The sequence below is a fragment of the Neodiprion fabricii genome, chromosome 3, assembly GCF_021155785.1.
Source record: "Neodiprion fabricii isolate iyNeoFabr1 chromosome 3, iyNeoFabr1.1, whole genome shotgun sequence".
Taxonomy (NCBI): domain Eukaryota; kingdom Metazoa; phylum Arthropoda; class Insecta; order Hymenoptera; family Diprionidae; genus Neodiprion; species Neodiprion fabricii.
The window spans coordinates 7450852-7470828 of record NC_060241.1 but is presented as its reverse complement, the minus strand read 5'-3'; the positions used below and the strand labels follow the sequence as shown (position 1 = coordinate 7470828).

At 36.0% G+C, this 19977-nt stretch overlaps 2 protein-coding genes across 4 annotated transcripts; one reads left to right on the top strand and one right to left on the bottom strand.

Annotated features, from left to right (window-relative positions):
• The first annotated feature begins 499 nt into the window (after positions 1–499).
• On the top strand, positions 500–14390 carry LOC124177538. Of its 2 annotated transcripts, none has more exons than XM_046559993.1 (6): positions 500–899; positions 2089–2263; positions 12038–12222; positions 12337–12531; positions 13043–13285; positions 13414–14390. In XM_046559993.1, the coding sequence occupies exons 1-6, from the start codon at positions 819–821 to the stop codon at positions 13573–13575; spliced, it is 1041 nt and encodes a 346-aa protein (XP_046415949.1). In that variant the 5' UTR covers positions 500–818; the 3' UTR covers positions 13576–14390. The 2 variants fall into 2 exon arrangements, with proteins under 2 accessions (XP_046415949.1, XP_046415950.1); XM_046559994.1 differs by lacking the exon at positions 500–899 and adding an exon at positions 918–1212 and having other exon boundaries at positions 13414–14387.
• Positions 14391–14629: 239 nt separating this feature from the next.
• On the bottom strand, positions 14630–17859 carry LOC124177537 (zinc finger protein 277). Of its 2 annotated transcripts, none has more exons than XM_046559992.1 (9): positions 17693–17859; positions 17301–17523; positions 16953–17130; positions 16530–16732; positions 16292–16454; positions 15764–15979; positions 15404–15549; positions 14956–15063; positions 14630–14854 (listed from the first exon to the last, which is right to left on the bottom strand). In XM_046559992.1, exons 1-8 carry the CDS (start codon positions 17715–17717, stop codon positions 14958–14960), a joined length of 1260 nt encoding a protein of 419 aa, XP_046415948.1. In that variant the 5' UTR covers positions 17718–17859; the 3' UTR covers positions 14630–14854; positions 14956–14957. The 2 variants fall into 2 exon arrangements, with proteins under 2 accessions (XP_046415948.1, XP_046415947.1); XM_046559991.1 differs by having other exon boundaries at positions 14630–14855; positions 14962–15063; positions 17693–17858.
• Positions 17860–19977: the final 2118 nt, after the last annotated feature.

Here is a 19977-nt window from a genome sequence, read left to right as displayed (position 1 = left end):
CTGACAGTCAAGGGCTTAATCGAAGAAATATTCCCACTTAAAGTGTTCCCGCAGACTAAAGCGTAGGCAATCTTGAATTCCGTTGTTCTCTCCAATCTACAACTCCAAATCCGTGCGCATAGATGGATGACAAAATTCCTCACTGCGCATGCGCATCGCTCACTTAAGACCACATCTTGAGAACTCAATAAGATTCGTGTACGTGGATCACGGACTTATCGTGGATGCATGTGACTGTATTTACGTACGTTAAGCCATCGATCAAAGATCTCTAAACACGGCCAGCCAAATGAGACCCCTTAAAGCTATACGAGGGACGAGGCGAGAAACTCGAAACTTTCATCGTTACCAACCGAATCAACAACATAATCCCCGTTGATAATCCCGTAGGTGAGTCGGTAGGTGTAGAACACTGCCGTCACCTCCGCACCCTTTCACTTGCTTTACAACGATACACAAGGCTGGCTATCTTTGTAAATCTTCAGTCACCGCGTGGGCGCATCAGCGGGTCGCAGAAACGTCGCGATCAGTATCAGAGTGAACACTCTCGGCGGCGTTGAAACGATCGTCAAAAACGTTGACACCTCAATCTCGAATCTCGAACAAGTACTGTTGCTAAAATCTTGGGTGACTCGCGAAATTACACGCGGAGCCTAAATCCACATCACATATCGCACGTGATACGCGTGTTTTGGTCCTGATGGGCGTTCGGCGGGCCTCAAACTTCAAACAGAGAAATCTTTTCGAGATCACCGTGTTCAGCTAACGATAAGTAGTTGGCTCGCCTAGAAACTCTCAAAGTATACCGAAACAGCAGCATGCTTGACGTGAACCGTACTTTGGTATACTCTGGTACCCTTATGCAAGCTTCACGTCGCACCAGCAGCGCTCACCAAAAGGTGTCTACACTTATGTCTAGAATCCGCTCTACGCGAATGCCTTCGATAGTGTAACTTGTTTGCTCTTTCTCCCTCTCCTAATCCCCCCCCCCCCCCTCCCTCTCTCCTGCCCTCACCCCAGGACTAAGAACGTCGTTGCTTTGAGAGGAACACACCGAGCATCACCGAATGTCGACACCGGCTCCGAATGACTCCGAAACTAAACCAGCGTTAGTGTACCGTGAACCATCGACGCGACGCCCTGAAGTCGGTTGCGGAAGCAAGGCGGATCGGAGTTCCGTACCGAGTGTTCGATTTTTGAATTAGAATGGAGGTAACGAGACTAGCCAGTACGATTCCGGAATGTTCGAAACCTTTGAACCGTATAAGTAACGGTTGATAGCAGCTGAATCATGGGGTGCAGTTAGAGATCCTCTGTTATTAATAAGTGAAGCTAACACGTGCCTGAATCTAATATTGACTTGAATTTGCTAACTTCTATTCTCGTAACAATGAGTATTCACGTGCACTTTGCTACGATGCTATTGGAAGCTGATGTTTGTTCGCAGCTGTTGCCTGGTATCTTTTGTCGTTCATATCATCCGTGATCTTTATTTATACGTCTAGAGTCGTTGATGTGAGGTGAGGCTTGAATGTGTCAACATCGCCACGTGATTCTTTGGCAATTCGATTGTGCGTGAGTGGCGATATGCGATTCTAGTCTCTATGGAAAAACTGGTTGTTGGTTAGATTTTCTTTCAATTAAACACTCAAGTGCAAAGGTATCACAGCCCAGTGGCGTTCAGCGCACTTGTGACACAAGTGCCGAAAATCTATTTCAGCTTGCTTTACATGCCTCTTTTCTCTCTCAATTTATTATCCCGTCCTTATTATACCGGGTTAGAAAGTCCTACGTAGTGGTAAATGTTTTTAATTGATGAAAGGCGTCACTTATTGTGGCGATGTTGGAACAGCACGAAAATCACTATCCTCATACTTTCAAATCACGTGACACTTGCTTTCTTTTTGATCTGTGATCTTATCGTTAGCATATTCCATTGCGATGATTGTGCCCATTACCTTGTGACGTACATATGACAATTGACAAAAATAGCTTACATAATTAACTGATTGAAGCGGGTGTTTAACAGTATCTATACATGATTATTGGACAAATGTTTTTTAATATGGTAATTAAAAACGTTTGCAGCGCTTAAAGCAAATTGGAACTGGCCTTGTACATCTAGCTTGGCGCCAAAAATACGTCATTGTTGCAACCATTCTGTTTCTCTTCGGTCTCTACGTCATTGTGTCGAAAACTTCGGTCACAGAACCGTTACCCAGTTATGAGGACGACTTCTTCATCGCGACTATTGGCCAGCAAGGTACGTTTCGCCATAATGAACGAACGAATGAATGAATGAATGAATGAATGCTTCAATAAGTAGATGCAAGGTTAAATAAAATTACGTCAGCCAGTCACACGTTGGAGAAAAACGTGTTATCCATCGGAAGAATAAACACGTGCCGGTTACGAGTCAAAGTTTGGTCACGTGGTGACAACGATGACTCAAAATCAGAGATTAAAATTTTTGTACCGAAGTATGGAAAAATGCAGCGATGACTTTGTTAAGATTTCGTGATATAAAAATTTTGTAAAAAATTGAGACTTGGTCCGATAGATTGAAATTTGATGTAATGTTGGTGACTCACTTCTACCGATAGTGACGTCATAACGCGACAAATCTACACGTCGAATTTGTGCGCAACGGCAAGTTTACAGATTCGTCTTTTTCTCGGAAACAGGGTAGATATAAATTTTGCATGTATTTTTTATCCTCAATAATTTTGGTCGCTGTTAGCGATGAAGAATAATCCAACAAATTATAACGAAAATTCATTTCATCTGGTTTGTAAACGTCACGATTCTTGTTCACTTAACAGCAAGTTATAAGCAAGGGTCTGAATAAAAGATCACTTGTTTCGTTGATCCTGCGCCGACCATCTATGACGATATCGTTTTTGGCCATTTTTAACCCGCTTAGGAGCGTCCGGAAAGTCTAAAAAAAATTTTAAAATCAGTTTAACATTTCTACTTGATGATTCAACAGTTTACATCACAACATTTTCAGTTGTTTAACAAATAGAAATGGACTTGACGTCGAAAAGTAGCTGATTTTCGCGATTTTTTTTTCGATGGTTAAAATACGCTGATCAGTCTGATGTTTTCAATGCCAAATTAAAGCACTCGTTAAGAACAGAATATAAATTTTTAAACGTTCATTACTATTTTCTTTACATTTGTTTTATAAGGTTGAAAATGACTTCGAAAAAAAAAAAAGATTCCTCACGGTGTAAACGATTGTGGCCGTAAATGTTAACTAAAAAAATATTAGTAAAAAGATTATTAATCAGTGTGAAAGCCGTTATCTTGCCAAAGAGACTTTCTTTATCATAATTGACAAAACGGCGGTGGTTTGAACAAAAACTATCAAACTTGGCCAATGTTTTTCACAGTTATTCGTTAAAAAAATGAAGATGAAGATTTCAAAATAAAAGTTTCCATAGCAATAAAAAGAACGGTGTGAAGAATGTTGTGTCCAAATTTAAGACCGATAGCTTGAAAACTCTTTCTTTGAGAGTTTACACCGTCTTGTAAAAAATGGAAAAAAAATGAAAGTAAACGTTTCATTAGCGTATTTTAACCATCAAAAAAAAAGAAAAAAAAATTTGGAACAATCAGCTATTTTTCGATCCGTTACACCAGCATGGTGTTTTAACGATATCGTTACAGATGGTCAGCGCAGGGTTAAAGATTTAAATTGCACAGCTGTTTCATCTCTAGAAAGTGATATTGTTAGTTGTACGATATATGTGTCGGATGACCATTACTTGAGACGCACCGAGTTTGCCAGAATTTCATTCATAAGCGCCATTTTTCCACTTGTTGGTCAATCTTGTTCCGTTAACGTTGATTTGTATCATTTAACGAGATTGCATCAATGCGCGATCTTAATTATACGTGATTTGCGGAGTGAAAATGCTTGACTCGGTTCTTGATTTGCTGAACAATCCTTGAAAATTAGGAAAATAACTTACAATGTGACAGGCAATATATTTTGCAAGAAAATGTGTTATCGAGCATGAATGCGTCGATGACGTTTCGCGGTAAGACTAATCTGAGACAAAACAACCGGCGTAATTATTTTTTCAAAATAATTTGCGCATCCGAAACTTACTATCGACGTTAACGAATACTGTAAATTGTCTATGGCTGGCAAAACAATCTCTTTTCGTCAATATTTTGTCAGGGAACAAGTTTGAAAGCGAGTTTGATTCGCTGATCGACATGCGTGAACGGGCCCCAATTACGTCACGTGTCGTACTAAATAATATCATAATAACAAGAAAAGGAAAGGCGGGCTATCATTTTTACGCTGCAGTGGGTTACCGGCTTGTTTCCAACCACCTTCACGAGGATGCTGTAGTCAGCCCTTACCGACCGAGTAAAATGTCGTATATTTGGACTATTATGAAACCCTAAAGAGTACTGATGCAAAAATCGCGCGGTAAGCGAAATTCTACGTGTAACGCCGTACAAAAATTATTCAAAAACTTGTTGGTTCCGCGCGAAAATAACGTCATGAAATGGATTCCTGCAATAAGTGGCAATTCGATTACAGAAATGTCCTTTTCGGCATTATTGTTGCGTAAAACACAAGTTTTTTGAGTATTTGTATTTCGCATTGTATACAGAATTTCGCTGACTGCGGTATTTTCTCATTAGTGGCGGGTAGTCTCTGATAAAAGTGAAAATAAGCAACACTTAATGCGGTCGGTAAAGACGGATCGCAGCGTTCTCTTAAACTTGACTGATACTGCTTAAGGGAGTGTCCTGGTCGATTTCGACGATGACGTATTCATCTCGAAATATCAAAATGATCAAAGTCCACGCGTGTGAAACGCGAAATAGGGGTTAACAGCCCCATTCTATACGCAATTCTGATAAAAAAAAACAAAAATAAAAAAGAAATGGCACGAATTCTACTTTATTTCTACGTTAAATGAAAATGTATGCAGGGTGTTTGTTCAGAATTGCATGTATAATCGGGCTGTTAAGCCCTTTTTCGCAATTTGAGATACGTAGTGTCGTGTACAGTGAGGGACAAAAGTATTCGTACAGTGGATATATTTAAATGAGATAAGGAATAATTTCTTTAATTAGTTTATTTATTCAAACGTGTGCTGTTTTATTTCATATCTGTAGACTAACGTAAACGAGCATATAGAATCGGACTTGTTATCCTATGTTGCATATATATAGTACAGGCAATAGGGGACCCGTTACTCTTGACCATAATGCCCTAAATTACAGGAGTTATTTTTTTTTTCATAAATAGGTTCAGTATGACGTACCGAATGTACGTTCACAAAATCCTTACAAAATTTAAGGGCGGAAGTGCCGCCATTTTGAGAAAAACTGTTTCGGCCTGTATCTCCGTAACCGTGCACTCTAGGCCCAAAATGATAATGACCTTTATTGCAGATAATGATATTTCCTATCTTTTTTGTTGGATAACTTTTTTTCTATCGCTAACTATTAACGATTTATACGACTGCCAAAATATAATATAAATTTGAACAAAATTCCATCAGGTAGTTGCTGTTTTTTTTTTGCAGTTAAGAAAGCAAATTATTTATTGCCATTTGTCACCTCATCAATATTTTTTCCACATGTTTGAAGAATTTTCATCATTATTTTATGCATCCCGCGTTTTTATTAACCTTCCACCCGATGGTGCAACATAGAAAGCGTTATAACTTGATAAATATTTATTTGAGGACAAAAAGTTTCAAGTAAAAGTTGTAGGAAGTTTGTGGATCTGAAAGTTAGATTATTAGCATTTCGTTGTTTAAACAATTATTCGGGGAGATATTGATCAAAAATTAAATAAATAAATTTTGGCAGTCGTATAAGTAACAACTTACAAATAGTTAGTGATACAAAAAAAATTGTACTAATAGACAAGTTGCCGTTATAAGAAGGACAAACGTATTCGTACATATCATGTACATGTTACGTACCTCACTGTATATCTCAACGTCGAAATCGACCAGGGCATGTATAATAACTATGGGCCCTGTTTCGTACAATCCTTGATTACGTTAGGCGTTATCAACAAAGAATATTAGTTTTCACTCCGACCCAATTGCTTTCCTTATACTTGTACCGCATCAAGTAGACATTATCTAGTTCCACAGGAATTTTTGCACCAATTGTTAAAACCGAGGTATCTCAAACTGATTACTTCGTAAAATGAAAACCTTACACTTTTGTCGGAGTACGGAAAAATTAAACTTTGTTTTGAATTGCTCGAAATCAAAGAATCAATTTTACTAAAATTTACGAAATTAAACTTTTTTCGTAAGCTCCATTTTTGTTTCAACTCAAATTATCTGTGCGTTTTCTTTGATTAAAGATATAATCCGGATACAATTTTCATTTCATACCCAGAATGATATTTTTTGGTTTTGTTAAAGAATGAATATTGTTGAAAATATGACAGTAGAAGTTATAAAACATGAAACTGAGAAGCTTGCTAGTACAAAAACGGCCTTTTAGTGGTTTTTATTTACTTTAAAACGTATCTCTTGATATCAAGATTGACCGATTTTTTCACATTTTCCGTCGAGTGTTTCGAACAACTTCAAGCATGATTTTAGCGAAACTCTTTTTCATTCGAAAATAAAAATTTCGATCACGGTGAAGATTTTGCCGAAATTATTTTTCGACGTGGGACATTATTTCTTACCCAAAACCATGCACAAAAAAAATCTGCCTTCGAGCATACATGTATTTTATTGCTAGAATTTCACTTGCGGGTCCTCTTAAACAGCCTATAATGCAAAAGATCTAGAACGATTTGGAAATGTCCATTTTGTGCGGCAAAATCAGCGAAAAAATCGATGATTCATTAATTGGTGGCTATCGGGGTTAAACATTGTTCACATTCGTTTGGAATACCTCATATATGCTCCTTATTCTGAGTCTATTCGTCGATATTATCATTTTGTTGCTTTCTTTTCAATTTTACAGAAATTATTTATTCAGAAATTATTTATTATTATTAATTGGGCCCTATTGCTTTGGGGCCCATAGGAAGGTGCCCAGTCGGCATAGTGGATAAGCCGGCCCTGATGTTTGCGATATCGTTATCATAGGTATACATGGATGACAGCCGTAGCGGTGTTGCGCATGAAATTGAGAGTGCTAAAGTGGAAGTGAAATTTTTCTATCGCACATATTGACGAATGCATGTGATGCAACAAAAGTGACTACTTGAGTATTTGACCAATTGAAGCATACCTTCGGTTGCTACAAATTGAAAAACCGGTGAGTTTGACGTCACTGATTACGAATCTGAACTCAAAAATTGGAAATTCAAAATTTTGGATCCTGCATGGCTGATTAAAAAGCAATCAGTTATTCGATTGGGATGAGACTTGCATTTTTAAAGCAATTTTAAGAACGCTGATGACGGATCTGAAGTAGTAAACCAAAAATTATAAAAAATGGATTACTCTTTGGCTCGACTACTGTGGATATATTAGTTTTGATTTAAGACACGTAACGAGTCATCTTAAAAACCGGTCTCGGTTACACTTTACACAAAAAATTCAGCGAGTTCCATAGACGAATGAGAATTTTAACCCATAACATTGTGGTGTGAATAATACTCTGAAACTCGGTACATATTTCATTAAATAATAAACGTGTGAGTTTCAAAATATCCCGAATAAACATGAAAAAAAAATACAACTGTTCCAAAAGTCGGAGCTTTTCGGAGCTTTTCTGCCATCCGACCATCAGGAAAATTTTTTGCGTTGTAGTATTAAATACTGAATTTAAGGCAAACTTTTTTCTATGGTAAACTTTTATTTACAGTTGGAAATTTCTTGGTTCTTTCGGCAAAGTTTTTTTCAAATAAGAGTAAATGTCCAAGCGTTTTTCATCGTAAGACTTTGACCGTCTATTTTATGATTGACGTTTATCGAAGATAAATTCGAATATTTTATGGAATATTTTATTTCGGAATGAATGAAAAAATTTTAAGAGAACCTCATTTTCTGAAGTACTTGACATCACAGCATTGGCATAAAAATTTTAGAGAAGAATTTTCGTCACAGGGGATTTCTGATATTACACTTTTTGTACGGTTCTAGAATCTGTTTCGCTCTCGCAACGTTCCATATTGATTTATGAAGGATGAGTTGGCCTTCGCGAACGATATTCGAGCCGTGGAATATTTCAGAAAAATTAGTACTTTAATTCGAAATCGGTAGATCACGTAATGTGTGTCTGAACCACCGTGTAAAAAGAAAAATTACTTCGATACTTAAGTGTTTAGATTCTTGTATACAATTTTCGTAGCTCTGATAACTCGGTAAATATCGAAACAAATTTAGTGTCTGATCAGAAATTATTGAGATTGCTGATTAGTCTATCTTTATTTATTATCTTTATTTATTAGACTAATCGTAAGGAAAAATACATCGCGGGCAGTTTTTTCCTCGTGCCGGAAAAAGTTAGCTATTCAATATAAAAAGTTCACATGTAGTACAGCCACTTTAATGGTATTCTTGCGGTTAAAGCGTGGAATAAATGATGTATTACCAGTTTAAACAGCTAAGATTCGCAAACTCCTAATCAACTAATACAACTAGCTTCAAGACATTGAAACTTGTTTGTTAATTCCAGTCTAGGATGATGAAAAGTAATCGAACAAAGACGCTGATCAAATTTCGCAATGCCAAATTTTATGCTTTTTGTTAAACAAAAGTCAGGATTTTTATTATACACCAAAAAGAATGTACAGAAAAACAATTTCAAGCAATTTTAAGACGTGATTGTGGATAGACTTCGAAATCGTACTAATTTTGAGGTTACATTTTAGCTTTAACAATTTTCAGCGTGATTCTGTCAAGAACGAAAAGTTGCGGATAAGAATATATTTTTTAATCAATACGCTGTTCAAAATTTTGTTTGAAACATTGCAACTGGAGGAAGTTGGACCGTTTGTCGATATTACCAGAATTCGAGAGGAACAACAAATCGGGTGAAAAACAAATACCGAGTTAAAAAAAAATCACACAGATTCGATTTTTGAAAATGAAAAATCACAATTTGATTTTCGGATAAAAAACTACTAAGCGTAACAAATGTAACACTTGGAGGAAGAACACCCGGATATCCAAATTTCAAATATTTCAATTTCACAACAATCTACAATTTGACCAGAAAAGTTTTTACTTTTGAAATTCTGATTGTAATAAACGCTGTTTTGAGAGTATCAATTTTCTCCACCCGTAGAATTTAAAATGTCAATCACTATTTGGAACAAATGGTTCAATTCTAGTTCCCAATATCTTCTGAATAAACAGCCTAGAAGCGTTTCTTTCTTATCAGCCTTTAAGTATACCATTCTTATACGGTTATATGAAACCACAATGTCCGAGCTATTATATAAAATTAGACAAACTGCTGAATATATTTGAATTTCTAAGAATCAACATTGTCATGAACCTGTAATTCGAATTTTTCCTCTTTAGTTTTAACCTTCATTCTCAATTACCGACGCTTTTCCAATGTTTGCCCCGCGAGCTGTAGGTACTTATATAATTATACACACACCTGTGCATGCGAATAGGTCACCGCTTATTAGTTACAATTATTATTCGGACCAATAACTGAGTCAAGTATCGTGCAGGCTTTGTCTGATAGTGATATTGTCAGAGTTACGACTTTCCATATGGCATTTTGCATATTTTAAACACTTAGCGCTAGTCTTGAGCTATATCCAAATGCCGTAGTATCTGTGGCAAAAAAGTACTCAGTTTTTGGCTAGTTCTCGTTAGTACGAGTCTTTAGCAAAAATGCAGTTAATTTTCAAAGATTTTAAATAAATCAATTTGTCGGACGAGTACATTTATTCAGGAATAAATAACAGAATTTATTTAGAATTTACATGGACACTGACTCGAGGCATAATCGTAATTGTAATTGTATTTTTCTGTCTTTGGTAAAATATTACCAAAAGCTCCGAAAAAATGTCAAATTTTTAAATCAATGTTTACGACTTGTGAAACATTTTTTCAAAACACAAAAGTTGTTTTTCCCGAATACCTGGAAAAATATAAGTTTTCTGACGAAACAGACATTAGTCAAAATTTTAAGTCTTGCCGAGACGCGTATTTTCATTCTTACACATTTTTTCGCTCACTTGTATAACTTCCGTTCAAATGGTTGAGCACCATAAATATAAGTTTTTCTCTCTATAAACTTTTATGAAGCCTGATGACAGATGAGTAAATTATCTGTGACAGGGTTATCTCAAATTGATTCGTCAAGTTTCATAGCTTCGTTGACACACATAATCCACGGAAAATTCTACCGGATTTTGTGTACGTAAGTTAATCACTCAACATGTTGAACGAATGATTAATGATTGTACCGGCGAAACTGATGTAAGATTATTCTGATTATCTTTGTAATTATAATTACTAAAACGTATCGATTCTTTGCTACCATGTTATACCTAGCTCTCTAATATATGTATATATATATGCTGGCAGCAAGTTTGGTGACGTAATACCATCTGCATCAGGCGCTACATTAGTGCATGATATATATTCTAAAGTGGAAATTTAATGTAGTAAAATTGCGACGCCATTCTGCACATTTTAAGTAGTGCAGAGACATTTTACCAGCGAATAACTAATATATTTGCAGAATTCTATACAATAGAATAGTTGGTGTATTGTATAGTTAATAGGCCGGTATTAACGTGGGATGAATTTAGATTATGGCGAAGCATTATATGCTCTGTTGCGTATAGCAGTATTCGAATCTACGATATACATTTCAAGTGAATCTTTCACGTGTCTCTTAAAGTGGAATGGAAATTCTTTTGTTCTTTTTATGAATACACAAAAATACGCTGATGGAGAACGTCAAAGAATTTCAGGAAACAATCATTGGAATTATTTTGCGCACGAGAATCATTGAAGTATTTTGTTGTTAGCGCAGAAATTTGATAGTAGAAATGGTTATTTTCAGGGGAATCGTATAAAAGTTAGACGTGAACAAAGGATTATTTCTGTTCGCGACTGTTTGACGAAATGAAAATTCGTAATAAACAGCCAAGATTTATTGAATCTCCATCCTTATACGTAAAAACAGAAAAGTATGACAATTAGCTGGCCTTCACTACTTATATCGATGTGCAGCATGAGTAGAATTTCTTTTTTTATTATAGGATGAAGTTACACTTTTTTTTTTTGCATAACGCGGTCACGCATCTAGCTTAAAATAATATAGAATCGACACAAAAAGTCGTTTTATTCGTGAGAGATTGAAGAACGCCTGTATTGTTGATTAAGTGTCACTGTATTGCGTTAAAACTTTTTTAATTGATTTGGTTAATTTGACCGTGAAAGCTAACCTTACTTTAGGCTCCAAAAGTCTGATTTAGCGAAATTTTTTATCAAATTATTCAACTAATCAAGTGAATAGTTTGGGTAATTCAGAGAGTTTCTGAAAACCTCTGAATTAATGTTCATGGCGATGAGCAGCATCAACTGTTACGAAAATCTTAAGAGGATGCCGTAGTTATGTTTTACCGACTGAGTAAAATGTCACTTGGTTTGACTATCATCAAATAGCGTAATTCTACCGGCTATGTCGAAAATACAATTGTTGAAATATTTTTCTGCACATTGTGAGAATAATACCAGATAATCCAAATATGTATCCTTGCAATTTAGTCGTGATTTTAAATTAGACGAAGTACTTTTTCTGTCATTATTGTTGCTTGGTATGAGCATTTTTTTTTTGATATTTTTGTTGGCTGCAAGTTTTTGGCATCAACGTCTAGCACTAATATAACATAACCGCGCGACATGAACAAAATTTTACTCAGTCGGTAAAAACTTACCAACTTAAATTCTGGGAAAGTTATTGCAACATTTTTTTGAGCAAATAGTATGGGATATTCTTAAAGTTTCTGAAAATCTCTGAAATAATTTTTATTATGAAGATATTGTATTAGATTGAAATAAAATCAGCACGGATCTTATATGAGTATTAATTTTCTGTTCAGTCGAAAAAAGCAACTACAACAACAAGAGCATTTCCATGTTTGATCCTGGACTTTTAGAGGAGATGCGGAAAAAGTGGATAGTAAATAGATACAACGCATCGTTGCCTTACAATCTCGATAACCCAGAAGTGATCGACCCATCGATGGGACAAGCAGCGAAAATCAATGAGGTTTTCAAAAACATGGCAAGTGGATTTTTATGATTTACACAATATCAATGTAACATACTTTCCGATTTTCTTTACTCCCAGACTTTCCTCTAGCTGGTAATCCAAGTCTTGTTTCTTATCTATTTTCAGACAAATGGGTTTTTTATAGAATGCGGTGCTTACGACGGTCAGACCAGAAGCAACACTTTGTTCTTCGAAAGATACTTGAACTGGACTGGTATTCTCATCGAGGCTGATCCCATCAACTACCGTAAACTGCAGCAGAAAAATAGAAAGGCATACTTATCCAACACTTGTCTTAGTACTAAAAAATATCCTATGCTGGTAAGTTGCTTTTTTTCTCATAAAGTTTTTAACAACATTTTAACTTTCACGGAGATGCTCTGGTCAGTCTTTACCAATCAAGTAAAATGTCGCTCATTTTGACTATTATTGAACTCTATACAGAATTATTGTGAAAATGCTGTAGTCAGTACAATTCTGTATGAAATTTCAAACAAAACTGTCCAAAAAAATGTTACATTTAATGAGAAAATAATGGCAGGAACCGTATTCCTGAAACAAGTGGTAACTTAATCGCAGGCATACATTTCTCGGCATTATTGCGTAAAACAAAACTTTTTTTGGGTAATTGTATTCCGCGTTGCATGTAGAATTACGCTGACTGTGATATCTACATGCTTTGACATTAAGTCACATTCAACACCATCAGTAAAGACTTAATACAGCATACTCTCAAATTGACATCGATACCGTAGGAAGTGATCTTACCATTTCACTTATCTTTTCATTATATCTTGCAATTATTTATGTCCAACAATAAATTTTCCTTCAGGGAACTTTTCTGATGGCTGATAACATCGGTCGGTTACACAAGGAACACGGTACTGATGAAGAAGGCTTGGAAAACACTCCAGACGTGGCCCATCACGGTGAGCATATCAAAATACAGTGCTTACCATTGGCATCTTACGTCGCAGCGCTCGACTTCAAACGAGTAGATTACTTCAGTTTGGATATCGAGGGACAAGAGTTAGAAGTTCTGGAAACGATTCCTTTTGACAAGATAGATATAAAGGTGAGAACAAGACAACCGCATAATGAGACAAATTGATTTTCAGGGCCGAGCTCTTACAGTTATAATTATCACTGACTTTGCAACTCGTGCAAGAACCGCAATCAATAAATATTTGTTTCTTTTTTCAGACTCTTTCCGTCGAATACATTCACGGCGACAATAGTCTTGAGCTTATGTCGTCAATGATGGCAAAACGAGGGTACGATGTTATCGGCTTGGTAACGCACGAGAACAATCTTGCAAATGATTTAATATTTGCAAAAAAGGGGTTTAAAGAGTCGTTGCACTGAGCATGGCCAAAGATTGAGTTTATTGCGCTTTCGCAGACAAGTTCGTAGCTTTTAACTAGTCTCGAACACGTCGAAAATTTACTACAGTGTTATATCACTCAAGAAAAATTGGACATTCAATGGATCCGGTTTGACTGGAGTGTTCAGAAGATTCCGATTGTTATTGCAGAACCTTTCTGATTATCTCATTCCTACATGACGAGTATTGATAGTCGTATAAGCAGATGTACATACATGTAACTCGACTCAATTTACTTTACTATTGAATCTCGCACAAGGATTGTATGTATATCTAAAATGAACGCTTTTACGATTTCCCATAGTTAGGATAGATTTTTACTATTTTAGGGTAACCGTAATTGCGATTGACGAATAAAAGTAAATTAACGTTCCTGAGACATGACTGGAGTGTAAAATCTTGATGAAATTAGCCTGGAAAAAGACCAAGAACAATTTTTCACTTAAATGTGCCTGTTTCACTGTTGGGTAATCAAATTACAAAAATAATACCTCGTTTTTTCGATTTTAGCTATAAATTAAAAAAATTGTTGTAAGAGAAAATATATTTGTGAATTGCAGTGGCCTTGCAATAGAGATTATTAATAGAGATATATCGCGTTTATTCAGTGATATAATCAGTACAGCAACAGGTTTGTTGTAAGAATATCTTATTTTAATATATCTATTTATATTTTGAGAATAACTGTATACTGATGAATAAAAGCGAAGGCTTGTTATTGAATGCTCTGAAACGTGAGTTTGTATATTACTTGAATTATGGTATAATCGATCACAGACATGTGTAAATGCGCTTTATTTTCGTCGCAAAAATATAACGAACCTGATTTCTTATCATAAAAAAAAAAAAAGGAAAAAGAAACCAATATTACATTTGTATAAACCTTCTACACATCAATAACAGGATATGGAAATATGTTTCATTTGTAACATGTTGAGATAAAGAGATCAAATCCGTGATAGTCCCGTTTATTTTTTGAAATATCCTAATTGCTGACTCACAATGAAATACTTGATATACTTACCAACAACATAATTATAGTAACGCGAAATATATATATTTTTTTCTTTCTTTTTTTACACAAACTTTTAACAATTTAATAAATTATTACGGGCAATCATAATTTAACTAAACATACTTTTGTACAAATAATCATTTCTTACTTTTTTTTTACAAATAACCTCACACTCAATTATATGTATATACATTTTACAGTTCGATTTTTAGTCGGTTGAGTCACAGTTTTATTCACAGGTTGCTCCTGGAAAAAAAGAATTTTTTTAATTCAATTAGTCAAAGCTAATTGCGAGGTAAGTAGTTGAAAAGCTCATTGTCAATAACTATGATTATCAGTTTTCTACCCTTACATTTCTGCAGAAAGGTTATCCATATCAGAATCTTGGTTGTCGCCACCACTTACTTCGAGATTGTACAGAAAGGAATCGTTTTCATACGTTGGAAAATAGTATCTAGAATATCAAAATATAAAAAATTTTAAAAGACAGCAAATTCTCTACTGGTGTTTCAAGAAATGATATACTTAATCTCTGATTTATTACATGGAAAAAGTACGGAGTAATTAAAGAATTGTTGAAAATGTTGAGCGTACAGAAATTTACCGACTATCTATGTTTTTGACAAAATCGATTTATTGAAATACTAAAATCAAAATTGCTTCTTTGATTGTGAGTGAAATTGATTCCAAATCATGAGAAAACGATAAAGCAATTTTTACTGTCCTGAATAAATGAGTGGAATTTTCAGATTTGTGTTGACCCGGATTGTGCGATGTTGCGTTAAAATACTTACTCTGGCTGATCCCAAACACGACGAGCAGGTAGTTTACAATGGCGTAATTGACTCATGTGTTCGCCAAGATCATTTGCGGCCTCATCGCAAAATACGCACTTTTTTTGTATGTGAATTTGTCTTCGTACAAAATTTACTATCTTCACCTGTTGAATGAAATGAATGGGAATAGCAAAAAAAGTAGAGTGACTTTCTCAAAGAGTCAGATTTTTTTTTCATACCCCACCAACATTTCGAGAAGATATTGAATAAAAGCAATTTAAAAAAAAAAAAGTTATTATTATACACTCTAGGAAAGTAATAGAAATTAATTCGTTATGTTTTCGAAGAATATTCTAATTTTTATATTATTTTTCGTACCCTCTGATAAAAATCGCAGTCTTTGGTTACTTCCTCAAAATTGAATTGATGCTTGCTGATCATGTGACTGAGGATGTTAGCGAAGTCGCGATTGTTGTAAGGACAAAATAGACAGACTACATCGACGCTTTCTCCATCCCAATCAGACCATGCATTTTCACCATCCTCACTGCCGCTGGTGAAGCCAGTTGGATCCTCAGAATCGTCAACGCAATTCTAAAACGGAAATAAAATGATCTTGCCCTTTATCACAACAGTAACATAAGAATACCAAATTTTAGATTTTACCAACATTTCAAAGATATTCTACAAATTTTTCAACACTCTGCAATCTTTACTGTGATTTTATAGAACAGTTTAATTGACACTGAAATAGATTTGACAGATTTTTTTTGTCAAAACAACTGGCAAATACAATTTGAAATGAGATTTTAGAATCCAGCATTGCAATATTAGAATTCATCAAACATTATCTACAACATTAACTTCTGTTAATCCAGTTAAGATGTAGAACTATGAAATACAAACCTGCTTCTGTTGTGAATTTCTGTCGGGTTCCAGATAATTGATGACATAAAATTTATCATACTTTTTGTCCGCTGGATTAAGTGTTTTATGAAGTTTCTTCCGCATGTGTTCTTTCAGTGTATTACGATCCTTGAACACACCTTCGCAGTAAAAACATATCAGTCTGAAAGGTGGAAAGAATACATTGAATCGTAGCTAGGAGTTTTTGAATCCCAAGTTTTTCACCATACTAGCATACTTCTCAACGTTATTTTGCAGCATGTCCAATAACTCGTCGACAAAAACTAAATTCTCAGGTCTTCCGAGTTGTAGATTATGCTTTCGGGAGAGATGCTGTAAGTAAGAGTTACGCGAGCCTGAGAACTCGGTTCGACAGAACATACAGCCACGCTTGAAGCTTGTGTCGGCTCTCTCCTTATCTTGCTGCGCCAGGACCCATTCCTATTCATAAAAATAGAATCTTTCACATGTTTGCAGAATGAGCATGACTGTAAACAAACCCAATTTTCTGAGACGTGAGAAAAAAAAGGACAAGGTAAGAACTAAAATCGTTCGTTAATGGAATTCAGTTATTACTGTAAAAACGTACACTAAAAATTGTGCACATATGGTATTATTTTCTTGTTACGAGCACAAGATTCTTTAGACTGATTGTTTTTACCAGTTTGGCCTGTTGTATCTCGAATCGTACAGTTTTGTCCTCTGCAACGCAGTCAGATAGCAAGAAGTACGGTTCGTTTTTACTTGGCTTTCCATCGGGGGTGCAATCCATCAGTAAGGAAGTGCAGAATTGTGTCAATGGAGCTTCGCTTAGTTTCACCCTCCAGTAATGAATGTAGCTACCCATTTTAAGAAAGTGAAATTGCAATTAGGAACGACAACAGTTTATTTATTACATATAAATTTCTAGAATCGCTCAATATAATCCAATAAAGATACACGTGCATGAAATAAATAGGGGAGCAAAATAACAGATGATTAGTAAACAATTTTCTATCTTTCTAGCCACCTTTTGAGGGACGCAATTTTCTCAACATCCCCGATGACAAGCCGATGCTGTGTGAAAATATGCGTCAACATTTCTTGTTGATTGTTAGGAAGCAAATACGTCTCTTCGCACAGCAGGCATCTAGTATCTTGAGGTCTATCGTCCAGTTCAATAAACTGCGATTTACATTTCGAAGAATTGCAGGTGGGAAAATTGAGCGGCCCAAACATGTGAGAGAAATTTCCTGGAAGCAACGTGAAGATACTATTACGTTCGTGGATGTTCTTAAGCTGCGTCTCTAATATGCTTAGAGTCGCCTGGTCTCAAGTTTTTACAACGATCTCTCAACAAAATAAACTCATTGAGGTTAAGACAGTGGATAGTTGAAATAAATGGGCTAATTAAACGTTTACCGGTGTTCATGGCTCGTTCAGCCATGATATACTTTTATTCATTTGCACGTCGGGTGAATGATGGAACAAATTTTGACGTTTGAACAGTTTTTTTTTTACTCCAACTATTTTTTCTACTTGGTTAGTAATGACTCGTGAGCTAGTTTTAAAAGACCTACTAATACTGTTACTACTTCCTGACAGCTGATAACTATCAGTTGGTAAAGCAGATGCTCAACTTGTTGTGTTGAAATTTGATGGTAACCCACCGATAGTTGTTAGGATTCGTGATTGATTGGTATCTGCAGTACCGGCAAAATCCAGTGACATACCGACAGAGTCAAGCGGCGTACCGACAGTGATGATTGATCTTTTTTTTTATTTCCCGATCACCTAAATGAAGAGACGCTAATTCCAAAATGATCGTGGCAATTACTGTTTTGCTCCAATTTCTGTTAAACTGTATGGAAGGCGTACTTTCAGAAATATATCCATGCAAATACGTTAACTTTTCAAAATTCTATTTCATCTAAATTCTAAATAACTCTGACCTGTAAATTTTCACTGAAATCTGATGAGTTCTATGTAGACCGCCAAATTTCGATACATGACTCGACGGAATCACAATCTTCAGGTAACATACCTAAGATGTGAAAAATCCTGATACGACTGATGTGTTTTATTAATTTTCATTAATGCTTGTGGTGGTGTTCTTAGAAATGCAATAACTGGTAGGTTTTCAGCTATTCCTTTATAAGTTTTATCGTCAGTTGCATCCGTGGATGTAATCCGTTGGGTCGCTATTTCTGAGAGATCAATTTTGACGCTCAGTAGGCTTGCAGCAGAGTCAAGAAGGCGACTTCCGTTGGCATCTGGGGGCGTTCTGGCAGATTGAGGATGAAAGCTGGAAGTCTCCAAAATTGTGGAAATTAATCCTGGTTCACAATTAGTTTCATTCCATTGCCATATTATTTGCAGTACACGATTTAACGATTTCTTTCTTTTGTAATCAGAGGATACGCTGTTTAATTGAATTGAGCACAATCAATTTTACAATTAGTTAAACCTTTGGCCGTTATTTCATAATTTTCTGTTTTCACTTCTTCTTCAATTCAATCGGTATTTCTTAACCGTATAGAAATAAACCGTGAAGAATATTATTCATAAATGCCGACAAAGCGAATTCAATGTTCAGCTGACACTGATTATAGGCTCAAGTAAGTTTTACAAGACTGGATTTTCGTTGCTTTGAATCGATCGTAAATGTTTAATAAATATCGACCTATTTGGTCACCGAGCAGAATCCGGTGAAGGTTAAATAATCCCTTTTTCAAATACTATGCCACCTTCAATTTCGACTCTACTGGGAACAATTCATTTGAAACGACAACGTTTGAAGTATCTATTCCCATCCGAGCTTACGCTGAGCATTTTCTTTATTTATTGAAAGATCCGGCCTGTATATAACACAAAGACTCTTCGCAAAGTGACGACACTGCTTTCAGTCGGCGATTGCAGGTATATCTAGTCGTCGAATTACCATAAACTGAATTTAACTTTGTAATCAAAGGCTACCGGCTCAAGTGCGGAAACTAAATTTCTTTTTCCGTTGCTCTCCACCGATTGCCGATTTCGGTCTTTTCTCGTCCCTTCTTATCTTTATTCCTTTATATCACGACGAGTCGCGGCGTCAAGCGATGTCAGTCTTATACCAGTACTTTTCGAGATCCGATTTACACGCCAATGGATATCCCGCTACCTTCAATTTCAGCATATCTTACCTTCGAACTACAGGTGTAAATAACGTTGCTTCTTATATAGACGGGAAATCGCAGCCTGGCACTCGTCACTTCGCTACCCCGTTACCACCCGCATATCTGAATTCAGCCTGAATTGCGAATGCGGATGCCGATGCGGGCCAGAGTGTGAGGAAAAGAGGACGCGAGAAGCAGCGGAAGATAAGCCTCGGCGGTGCGGTAAAACCAAATTGCCAAGGATGTTGCATTGCGGTGTATTCTCCTCATCTTCTTCCCGCTCCTCAATGGCACACATAGAGGTACATGTACACGTGTACATGTGTACGAGTGCACAACTTCTTCCGCTTGTACGTTGACGCAAATATTTACATGGTTTATCCCACGTAGAAATAACGACTAGTCGGGCGGAGCTGAGACGCGTTTGTTTAAATCTTACACGCGCTTACAAGTTTCGAAACGCTGGATTCTTTCTACGAAACAGTTTTTCAAATTGATCGGTTCTCATCGTGTTATTTACGAGGGAAATTTTATTCAAGAGCCATTGAAGTA

What these genes read in the sequence shown, in the direction of transcription:
- LOC124177537 (XM_046559991.1), bottom strand. Translation starts at nt 17,717, where the DNA reads ATGGCTGAACGAGCCATGAACACCG. An exon ending in TGAACGAGCCATGAACACCG is followed by an intron (nt 17,524 to 17,692) that starts GTAAACGTTTAA and finishes CGTTGCTTCCAG; the next exon opens with GAAATTTCTCTCACATGTTT. An exon ending in CGTGTTTGGGATCAGCCAGA is followed by an intron (nt 15,064 to 15,403) that starts GTAAGTATTTTA and finishes TTGATATTCTAG; the next exon opens with ATACTATTTTCCAACGTATG.
- LOC124177538 (XM_046559993.1), top strand. Translation starts at nt 819, where the DNA reads ATGCTTGACGTGAACCGTACTTTGGTATACTCTGGTACCCTTATGCAA. An exon ending in CTAAAAAATATCCTATGCTG is followed by an intron (nt 12,532 to 13,042) that starts GTAAGTTGCTTT and finishes ATTTTCCTTCAG; the next exon opens with GGAACTTTTCTGATGGCTGA. An exon ending in TTGACAAGATAGATATAAAG is followed by an intron (nt 13,286 to 13,413) that starts GTGAGAACAAGA and finishes TTCTTTTTTCAG; the next exon opens with ACTCTTTCCGTCGAATACAT.